This window comes from Pelecanus crispus, chromosome 4 (genome assembly GCF_030463565.1).
Source record: "Pelecanus crispus isolate bPelCri1 chromosome 4, bPelCri1.pri, whole genome shotgun sequence".
Lineage (NCBI taxonomy): Eukaryota > Metazoa > Chordata > Aves > Pelecaniformes > Pelecanidae > Pelecanus > Pelecanus crispus.
The window spans coordinates 25,530,742-25,548,330 of NC_134646.1; the positions used below are offsets into that span (position 1 = coordinate 25,530,742).

Sequence of the window (17,589 nt, forward strand, 5' to 3'; positions counted from 1 at the left end):
GGATAACTGGTAGAGCGATATTACTTTTTCACAGGAATAACACTGTGTATTAGGAGGAAGCTGGCTAACAATCAGATTTCTTTGACAAAAGATGTGAAGTTTGCTTTTTTAAATAAGGAATTCATTAGTATTATTGAATACTATTATTATATTTCTTTTAACTATAAATGATTTCCTCTTGCTTGGTTCCTCAGTCTTCAAAGGCTTTAGAAGTTAGATAAAAGCAGGTATACATTAGAAGCCTGGGTATTGTGGAGGTGTTAATATGTGGTAGATCTTTTTAAATCTAAGCATACATATTTCAGGACCCATTAACTTGTCTTGTCCTTTGGTAAAGAGGTTTTAGATTGACTATTACATTGCAAGGAATTCACTGCAAATTATTTCAGTCACACAGTGACTGACGCTCCTCACCTGGACAACTGCTTGTCCGGTCAGACAAGATGGACAAGGAAATGTTTTCTCAGATGTCATCACAGGGCAGAGCCGGGTGAGAGCCAGTCTCCGGTGTGCTAGACAAATAAATAACCAAACACTGGGACCATGATAAAGGCCTGGGACAGCTCAGGTCTTGGTTCTGATACCTGCAGAAAGAGTTGTATGTTTGAGTCACATAGGGCTGAAGATGTGCAGACACCATTAAAATAAACATTCTTCCGTGATGCTAAACATGTGTGATGTGAAAATTGCCTTTAATTGTAGCTATACAGAAGCCTTTATACACTCACCTATGATAAACCAGGCTTTTCATAATAAAATATTATCCGTGTAGATACTAATCTGCGTGCAATGACAGCACAACACTTCGTTTATGTTTATCTGTGGAACACTGGAACAGGCATAGAGTGCGTTTCTCTAAAAGCTTTCATGAATGTTAATGGGAGGGAATATGGCTTGAAGACAAAACTTGTGCCTAGGAAAATATAGAAAAGGGAAGCCAATAAAGCATCATGTGGAAAATATTAGCTTGCTGGAAAACTCTTTATGGTTTGAATTAATTTTTAGTTCAGCAGCACTTGTTAAAACTATAAATAGATAAATAGTCTCTTGCTTTCCTACAGCTTTCTCCCTCTTATAGTGTGCTTTAGAAGTCTTCACATTCAGTGATTTTTATTTTATTATATTTAGCTATCACTGCAGGCTCTCTTTCAGAGAACTACTTTGATATCAGGCTGCTTTATCTCAGTTCCTAGTGTGATAAAAGCCAATTTAGAGTCACTTTCTTTATACAAAACAATGGAAAGTACAAGATATTTTGATGATAATAGCATCTTTAAAAAAGGATGACCATCTGCCTTTATTCACTTCTCCTGCTTTCGGTGTCCTTTCCAGCTCTACTTTCCCTATGGAAAGATGAAATCACTGAGATCATTTTCAGTCCTGTCAGCTGCGAAGATGTGGTAACCGTGTTATAAGACAAGCATATGGCTGGGTCTTAAGGGCTTTTTCAAACTGGGAATTCAAATATAGGCTGCCAAGTTGTGTACAGGAGCATCTGCCATTTCGGTTCCCCGTCACAACGCCTCCCTGCACCACCAGGAAGCCTGAGCTGGTGCCTGCTCTTTTCCAGGTTGGCGTTTCATGGCAAGAGCAGGCCACAAAAATGCAGAGCTGCGTATCTGAAGGCTTAACTTTAGGCTCTGGAATTTGAAGGTCTTGGGAATACTCTGGGAAAGATGAGACTCACCCATCTGGAGGATCACAGCAGAAACCCAGTTGCAAGCTGCAGGGTGAACTTGGAGGGACCTGGGTGTTGAGCAGTCTCTCCAGGTGGACCAGGAAGCAATTATTTTGAGCTACGCTTTGAGCCCACAGGCTGAGCAATGCCATTCTATAAATCTGATTTATTTTTACACATTTCCTGCCAAAACTGTTGTCTAGTAGGCCCAGTGTCTCTGTGTCTTGCTTTGTTTGTGATCTCTCGGCTTAGATGGCTTAGCCTCTGAGGAGCGTTGAGCAGGAATTGCCCCTATACACGGGGGCCTAACTGAGCCAGTGATTGCACCTGCTCCTCCTATCTAGCCAGAATGTGTCTCCAACTTCAACCACTCGATTTTTCTGCTGCACAGTGCTGCTGCCTCCTGTCTTTTGTGACAAATGCCTTAATTTGCGTCTACAAGCTGTTAGGAAAGCTCTGGGGCTGACAGAAGCCACAGGGCAGCTCAGGCTGGCCCTGGGAGCAAAGGCAAGGGCAGGGCACCACGGGGAGTGGATTCACTGCCCTGCAGTCTGTCACCTTTCCAAGATGCAAAAACTGAGGAAAACGGCATCAGAAAGGCATTTAGCTCAAAGGGACAAATTGGTTTTTGTTGCAAGTAGAGGATTTCATGGCCCTCATGGAGAAGCGGGATTGCAAAATGTAATTCAAATTGTCCTGATTATTTTCCCTTTTCCATGGACACCAGTGCATCCAATGCACTGGAATGGTGACATCCTTAGCTATGCCTGTGAAACAGCTCCGTATTAAGAGTGACCAAAGTGGGGAGCAACTACCCGAGCTGCATCTGATGGCTCACGTTGGAGGTTGACTCCTTCCATTTGACCTTGAAGCATGATGACATTCTGGTAGTGGTGTGGCCTTGCCCATGCCTTCCTTCTACTGGTGGCTGTGAAAAAGTTAAGTCTGTGCTTAAGACAAAATATTGCCAAAGGAATCTGCAGTTAACCACTTACTTCCTCATCAGTCCCTAATACAGGAAATACTGGTATATTTAGAGCTCAATAAGGCATTTTTCTTTTCCCCCCAGGTAATCAGCACAGTCTTGACAAACTTTCCCATGAAAATGTTTGTGTGGAGACAATTATTTTGGTTCAAAAGGTACATGGCACTTGTGGCTAAAATCACTGTCAATCACAATTTTTTATATAGTGATACTTACTTTTTGCCTGGTTTTTTTTTTTGTTTGCTAGGATTATTTTGTGGGTTTTTTTTTTAATTTTTATTTTAAAGCAAGGCCCCCAAAACCTTTATCAAAACAAAGACTGACCATTTTTATATACTTTTTGTTTTAAAGCAAAACATGCCCCCCATGCCAGGAAGTTATCTTACCTGTTCTAATCATATGGAACTTGCCCTGAAAATCAGAGAGGGCAGAGTAATACAGAAAGATCTGTGGAGGTACAGGAAGTTGGATTTATTGCTATTTGTGAAGCCATTTAACACTGTTCAGAGCAATTTTAGCTGGTCAACACCCCATTGGTGAATCTCAAAATATCTGCCATGTTTATCTGAGACAGCCTTCTGGAACATACCTTCATTGTTCTTACCTAGCATTTGCTCTTACCCCCATTTTAAAACTTTAGTCATTTACTACAGGAGCCAAAGCCCTTCTCCCCCCACCCCATGTACTGAAAGACCAACTAATAAGCAGGGAAGTAAACAACTCCTGAAGTACTTCCTTTGCCTAAGCTAGGAAGTTGAATAGGAACCACACTCCTAGCAATTGGAATTACTCTGGAAACATGCCCTGAACAGACTTAAAGCTGCAGCCATTGTAATCAAGAGAGTGACAGATAAGAAAGTAATGTTGGCAAGTAACCCTCCCACATGAACTATTTTAAACTTGAAGATTACTGAAATGAGACTTTTAATAAACATGAAATGAAAACAGTCCCAGTAGCTGGATTAAAAAAAATAGACAACAGTCTTGACTCACGCATCTAACACTGGCTGGAAAAAGATGGGTTTCAAATATATTGTTGTTAGGTACAAATGACTAAAGAGTACCAAAAATAATTTTTCAAAAATAGATCTTTATTAGCAGTCTGGGTTAGAGAACTGGATGTTCACTGTGACTCGGGTTTTCCATTGAGAAGAATAAAAAATTCCAGGTGTTCACAGGTTACAAGTTAAAAAATATGGAATTACATTACCAACAGGAAATTGAGTTACAGTGGCTAATAGGATAAGTGTTGCAAGTTAGACATTAGAAGAGGGATATGAACCCAATTTACTGGGCAAATTAACTTTGTTAGAACACTTGAGCTGGTGCAAAGATAACAGTGCCTTTAGGAGACAAACTGCCTGCCTTGCTTGTGTAATCTGGTGTTTCTCTAATGATTAAAGTTCTTTAGGCAAGCTTTTTCACCAGCCTAAGGGAGCCAAAAGACATTGATAAATGTGCAAGAGAGAGAGAATGAAAACGGGACTTAATGCCCTAAGTCTCCATATCTTAATACTTGCTGAAGCAGTTCTGGTTCTTGTGCTCTCTGTAAGTAAAATTGCTAAAAATTGTGCTTCTCCATGACATGGATGCCACTGATTTACAAATGGAGCTAAATAGAGTTTTCAGGACTTGAATAGCAAGCCCAAAGAATCCCTTAAAAAATAATGGCCTGGAAAGCAAAGTAGCAGATAGAGACTGACCAAATTGAAGGAGAGCTGAAGCCTTTCAGCAGTGTCCATCTGAGGCAGTTCAGATACGGACTGAAATGCATTTGGCAGGATCCCTTTCCTTTTTGATAACGAGCTGTACTCTGGTTCACCTTGTGCCCAAGGATTTCACAGTGCTTGATACAAGTAAGGTGAATGGTGTTCAGTGCCTGACTGCATCCAGTCAAGGGGATCTTAACACGCTTGTTAGTCCAGAAAGTCTTCTGCTATTTCCAGAACTGTTCAATGTGAGAAAGGGGGATGGACTTAAATGATGTACCGAAGGTCATGCTGCAAATTAGTAGCAAGTTGGGAAGCACCTCACAAACAGTCCCCTCCTGGGATCGTGGGGCTGATCTGTCTACCTGAAAATAAAAGCAAGCCAGACCTCTCTGCAGTGATCAATTTAAGCCAATTTGTATTGAACAATTTGCTATGAGATTCAATTAAAAAAAAAAAGAAAGAAAGAAAAACCTTGTAAAGCTAGACTAAACTGTGTTAACAGCATAGCAGTCGTTCTTTGATGTGATGCTTTAGAGGAGCTGAGGCAGAATGTGCTGTTTCTGTGCAGTTTAATAAAAATAAGGCTGTGAAACATCTTCTGATGCAAAAATCCAAGACTCTCATCAACATCGAACACTGAACCTTAAAATCACCAGACCTGAATGCATGCAGATGAGCTGTAGTCATTAATTCTAACAGCATCTCTGCCCATTTACACCAGCTAAATATCTAGCCTAACATTCAATATAAGCAATTTTCTTGTCCCTTCCCAATTAGCTCCGTTACAGAAAATCTAATTAAATCATATCTTTTAGCAGGAACCAAGAATTCAAGAACTACATTTTTTCACTTAATTAAAAGCTCGACGTCTTGAACTGTTAATTTTCTGAAAAAGATATCCAGTATTTCTTCCTCTGATCCACTTTGGTTACTCAATGAAATGGCTCATTTACTCTGAGTTAGCTCTTGAACTGTACACTTAGGCTCCAACTCTTGTGAAGAGCTTAGAAGATGATAGGAATCATAGCTGCTTTTCTCCGCACCTCTGGATAAAATCTCTTCAGGTACAGCTTGTGTTTCTTTTGGGCCCAGAGAGACATCTGGATGACCATCAGGAAAGCAAAAATGCCAACTACCAAGGAAAAAGGAAAAAAAAAAAAAAAAAAAAAGATCACGTGTCTTCTTTCAGTATCTGTTTCTGTGAACACAAGAGGGTTTATGGAAAAGTCTGCAGTCTCTTCTGTGGGCAGAGACAAGTTAACTCTGCCCTTGCTCTCAGCCTTGCAGTTGCTGATATACCATAGCCTGAGGCTCAGCCTCCACATCAGAATTCACACGGGTGATGTTCACATCTGCTAGACACACCCTCTATCACCTGTGACTTCACCATAAATCACAAGGCCTCCTTGGGCACGGTGCCGTCTCAACACAGAATTACTCAGGGCCTCTGTCGACTATTTTTCTGGTTTGCTTTTGGCCTATAACACTTCTTTGTTTTTACCTCTGGCTCCCAGTCATAACAGGGAGCTGTGCCGTAACTTCCTGTTGCATGGAGGGAGAGCTTGGCCCTGGAGCAAGGAGGCAGTAGGTGCACAAACAGATTTAGCTGCCTGGCAGCAAGGTCTCGCAAAGCCTAGCAACTATAGCTGCCCAGGCCCCTGCTGTGGTTGTGAGGAGCCAGTAAGTGGTCTCTCGGGTACCTCTCCCTTCGGGCTCAGTGGCACCAAATGGCGAGTGTTTTAACAGGTGATTTTTGCAAAGTCATTATCCTGTCTTCCTTAAAATGACCTGGTGGATCAGAAACATTCATTCAGCATCTGGTCAAGTTATGTTTGGGACAATTACAGCAAGGAGGAGCGTGCTGCATATGTTGCTGCTCCCTGCCCTCGTAAACACAGATCTACAATGTCCCCAAACTTTCAGGTCATTTCCATACCAGAGCCTAAAGCACAAAAAATGTTATATCTTTTCAAACAAAAGTAAAAGTTTAATTTTCACATGATGCAGTTTAATCTACTTTTGAAATTCCTTTCTTTTTGATTTGTAAACCATGTGGGGCTACTTTTTGCAAGTAGCTTTTACAGGTTTCTCTTTCGGAATGGAAAAATAATTAAAAAGTCAATGTTTTGGAGAGCTCAGTCCCAGGGACCATACTTGCATGGGTATTTAAGTCTCTAAGGATGCAGGAAAGTACTGAGCAAGAGTTGCAAACGCTACTAAGCAGGCTGCAGTTTCAAGCTGGCTGCCTGATATAAGCAAACAGGGAAATGCTACCAGGAATATGTGTGTCTTTCCTCTTTTGAAATACTAAGTACATCTGTTTTCCTCTCCCTATTAGAAGTATTATTGCAAGTTTACAATGCAAAGAAGTTTTTCTATATCAAAAATGATTGACTGTAAATGAAGAATACTGGCTTCTTGTTTATTCTAAATTTCAAACTTTGTTTTCACTGTGGAAACAGAAGAAACAGTATTTCACAAAAAGCAGAGAGCTGGTTTTTATCAAAAGAAGGTGTTGCAGTAGTGTTCGTGCTCTCTGCAGCTTTCTGAGGGTAGCACTTTGAAGGTTTACACAGTCATGTCACAGGGGGGATTTGATGGCAATATTTCATATGCCACAAATTTTTTGGCAAATTTTAAATTTCCAGAATTCACTTCTGCAAACAACAATTTAGAGGCTATCTCCATTCTGTTTCAAACTTACCTGGCAGGGTTTGTGTCATCACTGTGAAACTAATCCAAGATCCAACCTGTTGCAAAGAAAAAGGCACTGTTAATTGTATACTTTCTGTAAAGCAAAAGGGCAAGTTTTCAAAAGTGACCACTTCCCCAAAAGCTCCCCCTGCAAGAAAAGCATGATACTCATACTGCAAAAATAGCTAGAAAGGGACCCCCCAGTGTGCTGGATGGGGGTGAAGAGTTGGGTGGTAAATCCTTGGATCATTGGGGAGTCTGCAGTGGAGGGGAATATTCACGAAAGTCGTGATATTGATGTGAAGGAAGAGAAGGGTCTGGTGGAGACATATTCGTGGGACCAAGAAGACTCTGACATACAGAACATAATGATTGATATGCAGAAGGAACTGCATGGAGGCATCGCAGATTTTCTGCAGGCAAAGGCTGAAACACAGTAACCACCTACCCTTTGCATATAAGCAGAAGAAAGTCATGTACCTCATACGTATAGTTGGGACAGGATACCAGCAAGAAAAGCCATGTGAAGGGGTTGTAGGTTGGACTTGGAAAACAGGCTTTACTTCCTTTATGAAAGAAGAAAAAAAAAGAAGGAAGGGGGAAAAAAAAACCGAACAGACAAAACCAGTTTCAATACAGGGAGGGGAACTGAGCCTTATCACAGCTTGCCTATGTAACAGCCATCCCCTTGGCCAATGCTCCCAGAGTACAACTTGTTAAAAAAGTTTCAAATCTTTTGAGACAGCAAAAGCTGTATTTATCCTAGTGAGAATGCTGCTTAGCGAGCCATGTATCAGTTTTTACAGGAAAGGTCTGGCATGTCCAAAGGATGCAACCTTTGTTCAGAGGAAGAGAGAGACAAGTAGTTTAATGAGGACTATCCGGCAGGCGAGGGCTAAAGGGCACTCTTCTGGGATATAAACATGCAGTTGTATCTTATTCAGCCTGACTCAGGAATGTGAACCTGTCCCCTCTCACACCCTCATCCTTCATCCCAGGGTAGCACAGGAAAACAACTCCAGAGCTAACAGCATGACTTGCTACAGCCTCTGATAATGCTCATACAAAATGCCACATATGCAACACTTCATTTTTAAGTTGTGGGAACAATGCCTGAATTAGGCCCCTTGCAACAAACATCATAAGCACCTGCTTAACCACAGCATGTCAAACGCTTTCCGGAACAGAAACTTACTTCACTGCATGAAGTTGATCATACCGTGGTGAAGTATTTTCTTTAACAGGGCGTTATAGTGCAAAATTATACTATTATTAACTGAAAATATATTTTACTTTCTACTATATATAGTATAACTTTTATTCTCATGGTACAAAAGACCCTGAAAACCCATGCTTGGAGCAACCTTTTAAGAGCATACATATACATTGATGCCTGTGCAGGTATTCATGAGTCTATCTTTGTTTATTTGTATATGTATGTGTGTGTATCTCTGCATGAGATGCACGTATCTAAAATCTCTGCAATCTAGTTTAAAAGTTTTTGAAAATTATTTAAAATGGAATCCTCTGTTGTCAGTCAACAAGATGCTTTAGAGAACTTCCATGCTTAAATCCATATTTAAATTGCAGTTGTGTATAATTAAGATAAATTTGCTATAAGCTTTGGAACAACAGCAGTCTTGCTAATGTTTCCTTGTCACCACATTTATTTTGAAGATGTTATACCGATGGCATGGTACCTACTTCATCTTTCTTTATTCTGTGGATGTAGATACATAAATTACTGTATACCAGCAGAAGATGGATAGGTTAAGCACACTTCCGTCTTAAGTAGACAAACAGGGAACAAAGACAGACCTGAATGATTTTGGTGAGCTAAAGCTACGTTGATAAAGTGATTTCCAGCTTCACACATCTGCAAGACATTAAAAATATATTTTCAGTTGTATGCCTAAAATGCTGCGGTAACTGCGTTGCAGTGCATAACCAGAATCGCCCCGTTACAGCTTAGTCTCTGTATCCAGAAAATATGTACTCCAAAATGACTCTCCCATGGGAATTACATTCTGTGGTCTTTGTCAAATGCACAAGTGTCTAGTGAGCACCGTGGGCGCAGCCTGAGGTGAAAGCCCATGTTTCAGCTCCGTAGAGCTCAGTGCAGGCAGGCCTTCAGTGCGGTTCCCGCGCCCAGCATGTGCAACATGCTTTGGTCTGGGGAGATCAGAGAGGTTCCCTGGGGTCTAAGGAATTTAGCAAGATACTTTTCTGAACGGAACATCATTGTCAGAATTTGGATTTAATCCAGCCTGCAAAGAAGCAGGTGAAAAGTTGACTACTGGTTTTGTAAAAATGTAATGCGTTAATGTGCCTACCCTCTTCCTACACACACTTTCAAAGGTGTTCAGCGTAACGCCTTTGTTACGCTGGTTACAGAGCACAGTAACCAGTTCTCTGGGTAAGTCATAGAGGAAGGAAAAATATGAACGAATAAACAGGTGAATAAACAGGCAGCAGTTCTCTGAAGGGCAGACTGGTCAAATGGATAGTAGTCAGGAACTGATAAGTGAAGGGAGCCAGTATTATTCCTGGTTCTGCCACTCTCTGGTTATGCCATTTCCAGCCCTAACCAACCTCTTCAAACTTGGTCTTTAATATTTAGATGGTTTAAATCTTTGGAAGAGGTACCATGTCTCCCCACTTGGTTATACAGCATGTAGTACAAGGTGATTTCAGATTTGCTTGTGGCTTTCAGTCCTTCATCAATTACAACCACTGTAGAATCAGAACTAATTACTACCCATATTTAAAGTGGGAACTGGTAGGAAAACCAGTTTCAGTTCCTGAAAAAGAAAGCCTGTCACTACAACAATCTAATTTGATGTTTTTCATTTTTCCCCTGTTTTACAAAGAAAACTAAAATGCTGTATATATTTCTCTCTTGGACCGACTTGAACTTTTTTATTCATTTCTGGGTTTGAAGACTCATTTCTCCTCTCAAATTGAAAAAAATGTATTGTTAAAAAGTTGTGTTTTCTCATATCATTTGTTATTCTAAATTTTGCAAAGCTGGAAAAAATTAAGAAATTAAAATACAAAGGAAGAGTGCTAAAACCTAGAGAAGTTAAAAGTGTAAAGTCACAAAATTAATAAAGAAAAAGAAGAAATACGATTGTAATTTTTAAAGTCAATTCTGAAAGTCAGCCATAACAAACTTCAGTTAAAACTAATTGAAAGGAATATGTAACTTCATTTTATATTGAAATGTGCCGTTATCTGAAAGAACATTGTAGATAGCAGTGCTGAAGAATTTTCCCCTTTTTTGGCAGGGAGATTTCTGTGGCTTTTGTTAGGAAAGTTTAAATCAGTTCTATTAGCAAAGCTGTTATTCTGCATGGATATGTAGACATGGGTCAAATCCTGCAGTCCTTTTATGATTTTTAATTACAACTAGCTGGCTGTCATCTATCATAAACACCAGATGTAAAACACTAAATAGCCAGAAAAGGAAATTCTATTATAAAATGTCATATCAGAAGCTATAATTCTAGCCACAGCAATAGAACTAATTTTAATTTACGTACTTCCAATTATGAGCTAGGAACATGATTGTTTCTGATTACTATTATTTTAAAGAAGAAAGTTTCAAAGTTAAAAGTTAAAAGAAACCCTATACATACTGAAATGTGCAATCCCCTTACTATTGTGCAACAAGAGATTCACACACCATAGTTAACACCTACTAATTTTATAATCAATTCATTCTAAGTAAAACAAGCAAAGGGCATTTCTGCAGGGATTTTTATTGGCTTACCTTTGACTCTGCAGCTGCATTCTGCTATAATTGGTTCTTATGTCCCTCTTTAGAAATGTGGCTGCTAATGCTCTATATCGAGAAATACTGCTAAATGTAAGCTAGTCCTTAGTGTCTCAGATATAAAATATGGGGCAGCAGGGAGTGGGGAACAGCAGAAAAAACCCCATATTTATGATGATAAAATATTGAAGTCTACATACTGTTCCACCTCTTTATATTCCATGTGCACCCTATGAGAAAAATGTCCCTGCAAAGCTTAGAGTAATTTCTCTAAATACGAGAACCTTTCAGAAGGGCCTGCTGACACTCTTCAAATTACTCAGTACTGTTTACAGCAGCTGCAGATGTATACACTTAAATCGGGATATGTAATAAAGACAAGCCTTAAAAGAGGGGAAAAAAAGAAATCGTCCAAATATTTTATTCACTTGTTTTAGAAACCTGTGAAAACAGCTTAAAATTATTTTATTTTGTATGTTGCTGTTTTAAATTCATTGGCTGGGAACCTGCCAGAACAAGGTCTGAAAGGGAAAGGTTTTGAGTTTCCATGGGTAGGAAGTTCTCAAAAGAGCTGCAAGAATTCAGGCCACAAACCAGGTGATCTGCTGATGCAGATCTGAAGGCAAATACCCCCAACAAGACTCATCTCTCTGCTTGATGGCAGCATTTTCCATAAAAGCTATAGCAGGGCATGTTACATTGAAGAAAGGAAGGATGTTTCATTAGAAAGGAGGCTTCTTCTATGCAGAGATTTTGAGGAGGACTATTTTTACTGGTAGCACTGAATATTCAGGCAAGCGGTTTGCTTGTTTTCAAGTAACCCCTGAGCTTGGGAAGGGCGTAGACAGTAAGGCTCTGGGCACACCACTGCCTACTGCTGCCACAACCTCCTGTCTCCACAGTGCAAGATTATTGCTTTTGGCAGTAGAGTGTAATTGAGTGCGTGAACTTCTTCATATGAGTATTTTGCTTGTCTTTGCTATACCTTGTTAGGGCAGCAAAAGCTGAGAACTGCATGGTCAACCCCCGGAGACAAATACTGCCAAAACTGTGATCTTTAAGGGTCCCAATTTACAAAAGCATTTAAAAATTGCTAAAGAGTCATTTGAACACTTTTCTGAATAGTGTTTGCCTGCAGGAGCCTAGACACATTACTGTCCCATCTTCCTGTTATATTTCTGGAAACTGATCTGTATCTGATTTTCAAAGAGCTGACTATTCTGGCTACTGACCCATGCTTGCTTGGGTAAGTCAACACTCATCATTTCCAAGTGCAATGCCCACACAGGATGGAAAAGAATATCCATTTCCATGTAAGAATTTCTTACTGAGCCTCTGTCTCACTATATGATTATGTTCATTCAAACATCAGGTTTGGTAGTCTCAGTCATCCTTCATCACCTGCACTTTCCCTTGGCTTAACCCACTTTGTCAAGGATTGTTTTTATTGGTTTTAACAGCTGTTGAGGTTAAGTTATTCAGGGCACACAGTACTAGTGCAAAATCTGCTTATGATGTAATTCTTCAGTGTTTTAAAAATGTTCCAATCTGTCTAAATATTAGTGTTTTTACACAATCATGAGTAGTTATAATGCTGATGATGTTCTCATGGCTCTCAGATACAGTACTTCACATTAAGCTCTGTATAGGTAAATAGTACTAGGAGACTTCCTGGCCTAGAAACCTCAATAGATTATCACTAAATCCAGTCAAAGGACACAGGGCTGTGGATGTGGACATATATAAATGTACACACAAATGCATAGCAGCATTACTGCATTTTGCTAAATCGTGATTTACTCCTATTTCACAATCATTAATAAAACTTCATTTTTGTACATACCAGGAAAGCAAGGGCAGCAAAAGAAACTTGTCTGTGGCCAAATGCTAGAAAATAGAATGAAATTGTAAATTGCATTTTACAGTATGCACACGGTTTGCTATGGGTGAAATTAACCTAGTGCTGAGGAGCAGAAATACTTCTTTCCTGACAGGCTCTGCAGAAAGAATGGATATTATCACACACAATATGAAGACAACGCAAATTTTAACAGCACTCTAGAAATGCCAGTCTCTTCACCACTGATCTCAATGCAGTTTTCACCTAACTTTTTCTAGTATATGTCAGCTTCATATATCCAAGTGCTTTGTCAAAGCAGTTGGTGGTGTTAAATTCCTTGGAAAGGCAAGGGGAGGGATGAAGTGAAGGTCAGTGGCAGAACCAGGCCAGGAATCACAGCCTTATCCATAGGCCCTTCCTTCTATCTCCAGGAGCAGAGAACCCAAGACATAACCTATCCATTACTTTTTTTTTAGTAGTGAGGCTTTACTATATAGCCACTATCTGCTTCACAGTCTCACCATGCAAGAAATATATTTAGCCTTTGCAATTTTTGCCTGCCCTCTCCTTTTTGCTGTTGTCCCCAGACCACTGTAGTGCTGTATCATGTTCTCCAAAAGTTTACAGTTCTTGAGTAAACCTTGGTCACAGCAGAGGGACACAAACCACATGTATGTACCTCACTTCCCTGACCAAGTCTCATCGAGCCTGTACTTTTGAGAACCCTTTTTCTCTGGCTGACACACTGTGGTGCTAAGGGCATGCACTAAAATTCTTCCTCAGGACAACCAGTACATGTCAACATGTGTGTATGTAGCTGCTAAGCAGATGTTCTTCATGGGTCTTTTGTCAGCCTGGTTTAATTTACCACTCCTGCATAGCATTCTGTAAGTACTCGCTTGCCTTTCTTTATCTGTCCCCAAACCAGCCGTCTCTGGATATGGCTGTGGAGGTCACCTGCTCCTGTATCCAAAATAAACCATCAGTGTTTTACTGATCCAGTTAACTAACACCAGAGGGCTGGTGATCTTCAGCATTAGACCCATGTACTGATAATTGTCATTTTAAGGCAGTGGCAAGCAATTAGAAGTACTCCTTCTGAATGCTTTCTCTGTTGGAAAGCTGTGTCTTGAACAAATGGTTTCCTCTATAAAGAAGCTGCACCTACTGATCTGATGGCCCAGACTGCTAAAAATTGTGTCTAGGGAGTTTTCAACATTGTTTGCAGCATTACTGTTAAAGACACATCAAATTCAACTGCCTTTCAATGAATCACATCATATTGAAACAGAACTTTTGTATTATTTTGAAAGAAAAGCAAGTCCCATGTAGGAGAAATTTTTGATTGGAAAAAAATCTGTAATTTAACTGAGTGTAAATAAAAATCGCAAAGCAAACCCTTTGTTCCCAAAGCTCATAGATAAGTATAAGATGCAGAGGAAAAGAAAGACTGTAACAAGGGAAGTAAATTAAAAGGAAACAAATTTTATGACAATTATGCTCAAAAGAAGAAAAAGTTCAAAGAGCAAGCAAGAAGAAAAAAAAATCACGAAGAAACAGCAGTGCAACAATACAATACAATGAGAGGAAACAAAATGATGAATGAAATCTGGAAGCAAAAAGCATAGGATTTTTTTCATTTTTATCAGCAGTGTCTGATCAACTTCTACTGATTTTCACACACACAAAAAAATCTTAATGTTCATAAAAAGGATGTACCTTTAGCAAATAAATATCTCCTCCAAGAAAATGCAGCCAGCTCTAGCTCTCACCTGCATTCTTAATACAAATATTGTGAAGATGAGCAACATATATTGATCTTTGTGTTTCCTCCACTTGGCCAATATTTCTAGTTCATAAAACTGGACAGTGATTGACCATTGCTGAACAGGAACGTACGTTCAGTGGCACAGCAGGAGTGCCTCCATGCAACAACCTTCCTTCTGACGGGGAGTAAAGGCTAATCTCTGGCTAGATTAGTCACATGATCTCATGTGGGGGCCACCTATCGATTTTGGAGGACTTAAGATTGCATACCAAAAACTTTTTAAAACCAAGGTCAGTTTTGTGTTCTACTTATACATACATGGTGGTGTATATCGTGGATGGTTGATGTAGTATGCAATCCAGGAAGTGAATCCCCAGTAAAAGGCACAGCCCTGGAACAGACAAAAGATACTTTTTTGTGTTAGAAAGGGTGATAAGCAAGTACAAACCATAACTTTATAAATATAAACTCTGGTAAGTGCAAAACCCAGATGACCATTGAAAGACTTTGCAGTGGCTTCTTGAGTCACAGAGTATAGATGTTTTTAAGATGCTGTGAAACCACTTAAAAAAATAAACAAAAAAGGGGTCACAGTGTAGATTTTTTTGATTGTGTTGAATGTGGTTTATGCCTGTTCTAGGAATTGACGTTTGTTTTCTCCTTATTTGATTCTACCGCTGAAGGGCACATTTCTCTGAGTTGTACTATTAAAAGGCTAGGGCTGGTTAAAACAGCTGAGCTGTTACTATACCTTAAACTCAGCATTTCTAAGCAAGACAGAGCTAGCCAAACAGAATGCTAAACCAGCTGAGACAGTAAAGAGTAAAACTGAATAGGCCTGGTTTAACCCTGGCAAAAAAAAGGCACGCAGTTCCTATAAAGATATTTGAGCTACATACTGCATCTACTCCTATGGATTCAGCCCCACTTCATCCTCTTGTTAAAAAGCAGCACCCCAGCTGCCTTTGCTTGGTGACTGAAGCCATGGGCTTGGGAAAGCCCAAGCAGAGATAATGTGATCATGTTCTTGTCCTGTGTAGGGGTCACTGCTCCCGTCCTTTGTACAAGGGAAAACCAAAACCCACCAGCCAAACAACTGAAACCACCCTGGAGACTGGATAAAGCCTTTCTACGTGTCTAAGTTAAGGGTCCCATGCTCAGTACCCTCTCAGGAAGAGCAGTGTGCTGGGACTGGCTACAGCTCCATCCTATAAGTAGGGCTGTAAGTCAGGGTTTCTTTTTTTAATCTTTTTATGCAATGCCACTGCGGTACATGTATCACAGACATGAGAAGACAACAGTAACTGTGGGTCTTTAACTCCCACATACATGAATCACTTAGGAAATAGCACTCTGGTTCCAAAGCCGTTTAGCTTACACTCCTCTTTTTTTTTTTTTTAAAACACTGGGTATTGTAAAACACCTCTAGCTGTGCATCTCGTTACCTCCTTTCTGACTGGAATCAAGTTGAGCCCCATATCATGGCCATACGTTTCTCTCCTTCACTAAAATCTTAAATGCACTGCAAAACTTTTAAAGGGAGGGTCTTTACATCACTCTGGATGGGATGGGGGGTGGGGTGACACAAAATGACCAAGATTGAGTATGTGAAATAAAAGAAAGGAGAGCCTATGAGTAACGACACATGGTCAAAATTCCGGAGGCTTTGGGAGATAGAAGACTTTAGGCTAGTTCAGTATCTTCCTTCCTGATGCCTCCACCTATAGAAGGAGAATTTTTTTCTTTTCTACTTGTAATTTGATTTTAGCTTCCTAATGAAAAGTCTGCCTTTTGCTCTCTATTTATATTGCACTGAGGACATGGAGTGTGATTTCTGTCAGTATTGCTAGATGTTGCAGCAGCATATCTCATAATAAAATAGCATTCAGTCTGAAAAATATCCTGGACATGGCAATCAGCCCTTTGGGTGGATAAGTCAAAGTGGACATTGACATGCAGGAACTAAAATCGGCATTGATTTCAGTTCATGTCCTTGGGGACATGGCCCTGAAATTCTTCCTATATTTGTATTTTGACTAATCATAATTCCTGAAGCTAGAAAATGAATTATTTTTTATTTTCCTATCTTCTTCCAAGGACTGTTTTGATATGAGGATATTCTCTCTTACACAAGATGATAAACATATTGTCACCTTTATCATATTTTTCAGAGGCGTGTGCCCTCCTGAAAACTTGTGAACAAATAATGTCTCCAGAAGATGTCTGATGTAGTGTAAACAATGGCAGAAGCAGGCCAAACTGGAAGGGAAAAAAAAAAGGAAATTAAGGTAAGTGAAAGATTGCTTTTTATTACTTCACAGTTTAATGTCGCAAAAGGAATAAGGACTAATATTCCAAAACTGCAGAGTGACACTGAAATTGTGGGATTTAAGATACTGTCTTAATTGAAGCATCTGGAACCAAAGATTAATGGAATCATTTTCAGTCTTATACAAAGTTGCTTTCATTTTGCAGGGAAGCAACTTATTTTTACTAGCCTTGAATTAAAAAGAGCTCCTTGAGCTCTGAATGTGATACATAGCCCTGACAAGACATTTTTAACAGGACAGCTGTGTATACAAGCAGGCGTCTGCTGTGCTTTTCCAAAAGATGTCTCCCATGTTTTAAGGCCACCTTAATGCTCCTGTAGGATGTGTCTGACATTTAAAAACACTCTGAATATCTTCTGAATGGTTTCCTTGTCCTTTGCCAACTCAAGTAGCTGCATGGAGGTAGTTTGTATTTCATCTCCTTGTGGACTCAAAATGAGATTTTGTGGCAAAGTTAATCCATTCTGATGGCTTTTTTGTTGCCCATTACAAAGAAATGAGGTAATTGTTGTAGAAATTATTATACTGATTCTCTTTTGAGGAAGATTATGAAACAATAACAGGCGTTGCTGATTCACTTCCGAGAATGAGTTGCAGCTCATAGAGATTGAGTTTCAGAAACAAATGTCAAGAGTCATTCCTTGTGGCATTTTATCTTGGTTACATATATCATACTACCAGAGTCCGTCTCACTGCAAACCAATTATAAGACATAAATGAAGAGTGGTTTTCAGCATGTGAAATCTCAAATACTTTTATTATGCATCTTGTATGGTAGCCAGAGTCAAAGATTAAACAATTTCAAAG

General features: G+C 39.6%; 1 protein-coding gene across 1 annotated transcript in view; it reads right to left on the bottom strand.

The window, feature by feature from the left end:
* Positions 1-5,379: 5,379 nt before the first annotated feature.
* Positions 5,380-17,589, bottom strand: part of TECRL (trans-2,3-enoyl-CoA reductase like) — a 72,193-nt gene continuing 59,983 nt past the window's right edge. Inside the window, exons 6-12 of the mRNA XM_075709620.1 lie at positions 16,606-16,711; positions 14,771-14,843; positions 12,688-12,731; positions 8,888-8,945; positions 7,550-7,635; positions 7,080-7,125; positions 5,380-5,507 (exon numbers count right to left, since the gene is read on the bottom strand). Coding sequence (XP_075565735.1) covers positions 5,380-5,507; positions 7,080-7,125; positions 7,550-7,635; positions 8,888-8,945; positions 12,688-12,731; positions 14,771-14,843; positions 16,606-16,711 — 541 coding nt within the window. The remainder of the gene's footprint in view (positions 5,508-7,079; positions 7,126-7,549; positions 7,636-8,887; positions 8,946-12,687; positions 12,732-14,770; positions 14,844-16,605; positions 16,712-17,589) is intronic.